Here is a 6,628-nt window from a genome sequence, read left to right on the forward strand (position 1 = left end):
TAGTAAGTATGCTGCTCATTTTTTAATATACTTTCATGATAAATATTCCATTGAAAAAATACTTGTTGAAATAAGAACGTGGAGCACTAAGATCAATTCCTGACACTCCAGAAAAAGCACTTTACGATAGTGAAATCTTGATGCAATGGGGGAGGAATTTAGTAGCAGATATGTCAAGCAAAGAATAAAAAGGAACAGTTTCTTCAATATGGAATAGGAAAGCCCAAATGAAAGACCTTATGAACATTCTAATTATAGACATTACAGTCATGAATTCTTTTTTACAGATGAGATGAGATTAAATAATTGCAGAAGTAATTTATCACTGGCAGTCCTGTATGTTGTTTGATGAAGATCAATAGCATCATTCAGCAGTAACTGAATACATTAATACATTAGCCAGGTGAATAATATTGTTTCCTTTTTAAAAAAAAAAAAGAACCAAAAAAGAAAATCCTGACCCTTTAGAAAACTTCAGCTTGTCTAATCCAAAAAATTGAGTTAAACTCCCAGGGAGAGGGAGCATGATAGACTAGAAAGAAGACTGAAAAGGTCAGGAAAAATAGTAGAAGTAGTTTGAATGTGTTTAAAGTTAATTTCTTATTAGAAGAAAAATGTTCTGGACTCCAAATAATCTCTTTGACATAATTCTAAGATCTTGGGATGGATTGTGAGCTATAGAAAAAGGACCCTGTAATTTGAGGTAAAGTGATGTGAAATCTGTTAATGAAAAGTCTTAAATGAAGTACTATAAGAATATATGCCGTAAAATAATTTTCCCTGACAGTAGCCAAAGGTATGGTTTCACAATCCAGTTGGGCAGAATGAGCAGCATCATTTTCGTCCTCTTCCCTTCCCCCATCTGTGCTATTAGCTCATTTGTTGGCATTAGTGCTGCGATTGGTACTCATTCAGCTGAGTCAGCTCTCTAACAAGATAAAAGTGCATAGGGGTTTTTTTGTTGTTTATTTTTGAGATGTTAACAGGGTTTTGCTGTTGAAGTGTATGAACAACCTTACTATGAAAACCAGATGAATCCCAGAGGTAACTAAAAGTAGGCAGCAGGACGAACGAATTAAGGTTGGAAATGGAAGTAGAACTTCCCTTTTTGGCAGTGTCATACTGCTAATCCAATTCAGGCTGTATTGTTAAAAAGTATATTCTAAAATTCCTTATCTAAATTTATCACAGCAATAACAAATAGAGTGTTGTGACAACTGACCTATATGTTAATGCACTTTAACAGTAGTAAAGAACATTGGTAGGAAACCAAGGTGAGATACTTTATAAGTGTTTTAAAACGACCTGTGTGTATATCAGTAAATTAAAGTAAGATTCTAAAATTTGGACGTCAGTGACAGAAATACAAAATCACAGCTATGCTATGTCTAATGGCTGTTCAATCAGAAATGTATTCGAATCTTTTCCAGTTTAGTGTTGTCAGTTTTATGCATAATCTTGTTCCACATAATTCTGTGGTAACCTAAATTTCGCTAATCCTTTTCATTGGCTCTCTTGTGTTTAATGTTGAACAAGAATTGAAGTTATAAATAAAGTAATCAGGCGTTCCATTATACCGATTTTCTTCCCCCTATGTTCAGGGCTCAAATCTTGCTGTGTACTATTGGTCTTGTTTTGAACTTAGTCCTGGAATTCTACATGAAGTGGCATGCGGCTGTGACATTGTACTAACAGGCTGCCAGCAGCTAACTTACAGGCTTTCTGGTTGAGGTACATCCTTAATGCTATGCTGGTTTTTTTTGTTTACATAATTCAGAAAACAAATTAGAATTTTAGATCTGGAAAGTTGCAAGGCGTCACTGTTTCGAGATGAATTTGCCAAAGTATTTAGTCAATGTATTGGTTAGCTAAAGACGAAGTGGTTGGTCCAAAGCCAGTAAACAGGTTAGTAAATGAAACCTGTATTCTGGACATAAGCTGTACTTCTGTCATACCCCATTTTGTCCTTTACTCTTGTTCTGCTACGTTATTCTCCTTTCATGGCTTCTGCTTTTTTTCTTCTATTTTCTGTGCTATTTCTATCAGACTTGTCAAAACACAATAGTTCTGAAATAATGTAACCAGAATTTCCATTTCATTTGGGTTAGGAAAAAAATGAAGTTCAGAAGTAAGATGGTTTATAAAATATGTGAGTAGTTGGTGGTAGAACCTCAGAACCCGACACGTATTCTCCAAAGCAGAAATATTTTTTGTTCCCCACCCCCCCCAGCAAAGGGCTGTTAGTTATGCAGTCAGCGTATGTGTCACATTTATCTCCGTATTATTTCTATTATGTAGAAACTTTATGAAGCATTTCATACTGTTGAATTAGGTAATAAGAAATCTGACTTTAAAATATTTGTCTTTTGATCAGTTGCGGCCAAAATCCTTCTGTTTGGATTCTGAACTATGACATCATGGCAAGATTTCGCAGAAGAACATGCATCATTTTGTTGCTTTTTATTTTGTTTATTTGCTCCATAATGATGGCTTTGAAGACCCTGAGACCTGACAGAGCTGGCTTTGGGGATCCATTTGGACTTGGTTTGTTGCCCGAGCTTCAACAACGGATAGTGCTCTTAGACAATAAACAGAATTCACTAAATAAGGTTCAAGGAGATACTGTAACGCGTGTCAGTAATTTGCATAGTATCGCAGTCAATACTATGAAAGCATCTATGTCTCCTGTAAACAAGCTGGAAGAAGAGCTGGCTTCTCCTAATTATAACTTTCACATATTCTACTATAGTTGGTTTGGGAATCCACAGTTTGATGGTAAATATATTCACTGGAACCATCCGTTGTTGCCACATTGGGATCCCAAAATTGCAAACAATTATCCAAAGGGAAGGCATAATCCTCCTGAGGACATCGGGGCCAACTTTTATCCTGAACTCGGATCTTACAGTTCCAAAGACCCTTCTGTCATAGAAGCCCACATGAAACAAATGCGTTCAGCTTCAACTGGTAATGAATGTTAACGTTTCAGCCTGTTGTTCGTGTATCCAGCCTTAAATATGTGAATGAACACAACTGACCATTCTTCCATTTTTCTGTGTAATTCTGGAAATGTCTGAAACTTGTAAATGTCTTTGTATTTCTGAGTTTTAACCCCCCAACCGAAACCTACATCTTCAAAGCTGTGTCTGATGAGTGTAACAGCACAGAAATGCAGGAACTGTATTTGTAATCCTGTAGGTGCACGTATTTCATGACTTACTGTTAAGCACTGATAACGTATGCAGAAAATACGGTAATCATTGCTAGAATATATCATCTGTGTATTTTATTTTTGGAGATGAATACTTCAGTTTTAAGAACAGGTTTCAGTAAATCATGTCAACGTGGTTATGGAGCAGTCTGTTCAAATAGGAGCAGTTTTTTTCTGAATTCTTTGTGTGTAATAATGATTATGTATTAATTCATATGTCAAAGAGCATGTAGGATTATAGCTTTTATACAATTTATATTTTTTGCAGTGTATTTATAGGTGTTCTCCTTAGCTATGGAAATGTCTAATCCAAACCTTCTAGAACTCGGGTATGATAGTTTCAATGTAGCTAATTATAGTTTATTTCTTTGTCCAAAAGTATCTTTTTCAATACAAATTGATGTTCCCTTTCTCTAAATAAGAGGGACTATATACCTGAGAATATTCAATATATTTTTGGTGTCATTCTTTGTTGTAGGGCTTTACGGTCCTTTTTATTTTCATCTTCTTTAAAATAAGCAGTCGTATAGGCTAATATTTAACTCTGAACAGCTTCTGTAAATGTAGTTGGAGCAACATGACCAGACCTCATAGCATTATTGAGAGTGCTAATCACCTTGAGTATAATCACTTTCATTCACCCAATCATTAAGTTTTGATGTAATTGTTATATTCCCATTAGTAGTGTTTACTTGTATAATGTTTATTTCTTGGTTATTGTTTTCTCCTGGTTTTTAACCTAGCCTGTATTTTGTACAAGGGTTAATACAAACGTAGGAAATTTCTCACCCTTTTCAGTAATATGATAACTGTTAACAGGAACACCAGCAACAGTGGGAAAACTGTTGCAGAGAAATCTCAGGTATTAGTTGCCAGTAAGCACTTTTTTAGTCTTATCTAAAACAAAATAATGCATGACAGTGTGATGAAAGCAGAGAGGGCACTTGTAGCTTTAGAAGAATCTGTGATGTTTCTCATCCTCGTAATACAAATGTCTAATAAAGCTGAACTGCTGGTGGAAAAGGTGCCAAATACTAGGAAAAATGCTTTGCAAAATAAGGGGGGTTTTTTCTTAGTAGCTTAAATTAGTTTTCCGTTTAAAACTCAGCAATGTGAATGAGTAGTTCATGCTTCCTGTGACATACTCTTTGTAACATATTACTGATATTTGCCAAAAGTGATTTTTTTTTTTCTGCTGTTATTCTGACTTATGGATTTAAGTACACTTGAATTTGTTCTCTTCCGTCTAGATTTGACCAATATAAATCATCAACTGTTTTTTCCTCAGGTCATTACTTCAAATATTGCATCTTTTTTTAATAAGAATTATACTTTGTTCATTTTTTGTGTACTGTGAGGTTGACTATTTACAGTTTCTTCTTTTTGTCTTTTAGCCAATGTCTAATCCATGACTGCATTTTACCTTCTGTCAAATAATAATTTTTCTTCTAGCCTTTTTTGAGGCTTTATCAAGGATCTTACAAAAGGAGAAAAATGTAAGTGTTTTTTTCAGGCAACACTGTGTAATGATCAAAGGCATATAAGAGATTGAAGTAGCAGGAGTCTCATGCAGCGCTTCCTTGTATTGTTATATTTTACAATTCTTTCCTTACTTATTATTTTCCTAATTTTTAACAGATTAATACAATAGATTTTATTCCTCGGATTGCTTGGTGAAATTTATTTTTTTGCATCAGCCTATGTTTGTGGTAGTCCGGTTTGAAGTCCTTCATTTATTTTGAATGACTCTACTCTGGTTTTAAACATGTTTTTGCTATTGTTTTTGGCATCGAGTCCATCCTTTTTTAGATGCCTGAAGTGGTACATAACTTTATTTTTTTAACCACAGGAAAGAAAATATTAAGTAGTCTTTCTCAGGGAAAATGTGAATTTAGATTCCTTGATGAACAGTTCTGTCTCCTGAACTTTTCTACGTTTCCTAAACATCTTGACAGATGTATTCAGGATACCTTGAGTGTAACCTGAGTTTGTTACTGCTGTTCTACTTGTCCTTTACATCTTACTCATTTGAATTTTGTCCTTTTCTTTTGTGTGAAAGAAAAGATAGGGTGATAAAATGTGGTAAAATATTGCACTTTTCTTGTCCTTGAGCAGACTATCTCTTGTGATAGTTAGTCTATTATTTCTGATTCTCTTTTTGATAAAATATGGAGAGAATATGCTGAGGGTAGTTGAACTAACTTCTCCTGTGTATAGTGAGCTCAAATTTCTGGTTTTGATGTTAGAAGATGATTGTGTATTCACTTTATTTATGCTTTCTTTTGCATAATTTTGGACTTGTTTGTTTGGAAATTGTTAGTCAGAAATGTTATAATGTTAGTAAAATAGATGAAATTTGGAGTATATACTTCCCTATGTCAGTGACCTAATTTGTGTACTTAAATCTTTACCTAGTTAAAAAGAATCACATTGACTTATTCTTCCATATGTTTTAAATAGTATTGAAAGGAAAATATTCCTACATCAGTATTTCATGTATTTCTCTCTGTCTTACCTTCTTCCTGATATTATTTCCAGCTACACACCTAAAAGGTCTAACTTATTTATCTGACAGCATTTTATTTTAGAAGGAGAGGGTTTCCTTTCTGAAGAGGTATGTGTTCTTTTGCTTTCATGGAGAGAGCATCAGGAAAATTTACAGTATAGGGACATTGTATTTGTTGGTTTTTTTGACAGGAATAGTAACATCCTTAAATTATTGAGAGTTACTCAAGCATTTTTTTTAGGTAATAAATTTAAAAACTAATTTCACGTGGTTGGAAGGATGGATTACACCATAGTAACTCGTTTTGGCAAGAAGGAAGGTTGTGGGATTACAGTCACTGCTTCCAGTATGAAATGGTTGTTTTGGAGTAGAGCCAGAATTGCAATGCAGAAATATGGTGGGGAATAAAGTTTCATAAAATAAGAACTTCTTTCATCACATGCATAGCCCTAATCTCTTGAGTCTTCTCTAACCCTATGTATCCTAATATTCTCTGGCTGTACTGTGGCATAGCTGTAACGCCTTAGTTGGGAGCGTTCTCCTCCTCTTGGTACAACCTGGAGGTTAGGATGATGTGCTGGAAGGTGGGGGGGAATGGCTCGAAGTGTTAGGCTTGGGACACTGAGCACAGATCTGTTCCTGTCCTGGTTTTGGCAGGGATAGAGTTAATTTCCTTCCTAGTAGCTGGTACAGTGCTGTGTTTTGGTTTTAGGACGAGAACAATGTAGATAACACACCCATGTTTTAGTTGTTGCTAGGTAGTACTTACACTAGTCAAGGACTTTTCAGCTTCCCATGCTCTGCCGACTGAGAAGGCTGCAAGTGCACAAGAAGCTGGGAGGGGGCACAGCCAGGACAGCTGACCCAAACTGGCCAAAGGGACATTCCATACCATGTGACGTCATGCTCAG

The 6,628-nt window shown here is 35.3% G+C and overlaps 1 protein-coding gene across 1 annotated transcript in view; it reads left to right on the forward strand.

Moving 5' to 3' along the window:
- Nucleotides 1–2,402: 2,402 nt before the first annotated feature.
- The window catches only part of MANEA (mannosidase endo-alpha), a 10,866-nt gene continuing 6,640 nt past the window's right edge, over nt 2,403–6,628 (forward strand). Inside the window, exon 1 of the mRNA XM_009275806.2 lies at nt 2,403–2,967. Coding sequence (XP_009274081.1) covers nt 2,418–2,967 — 550 coding nt within the window. The 5' untranslated portion in view covers nt 2,403–2,417. The remainder of the gene's footprint in view (nt 2,968–6,628) is intronic.

The sequence above is a fragment of the Aptenodytes forsteri genome, unplaced genomic scaffold (assembly GCF_000699145.1).
Source record: "Aptenodytes forsteri isolate BGI_AS27 unplaced genomic scaffold, ASM69914v1 Scaffold401, whole genome shotgun sequence".
Lineage (NCBI taxonomy): Eukaryota > Metazoa > Chordata > Aves > Sphenisciformes > Spheniscidae > Aptenodytes > Aptenodytes forsteri.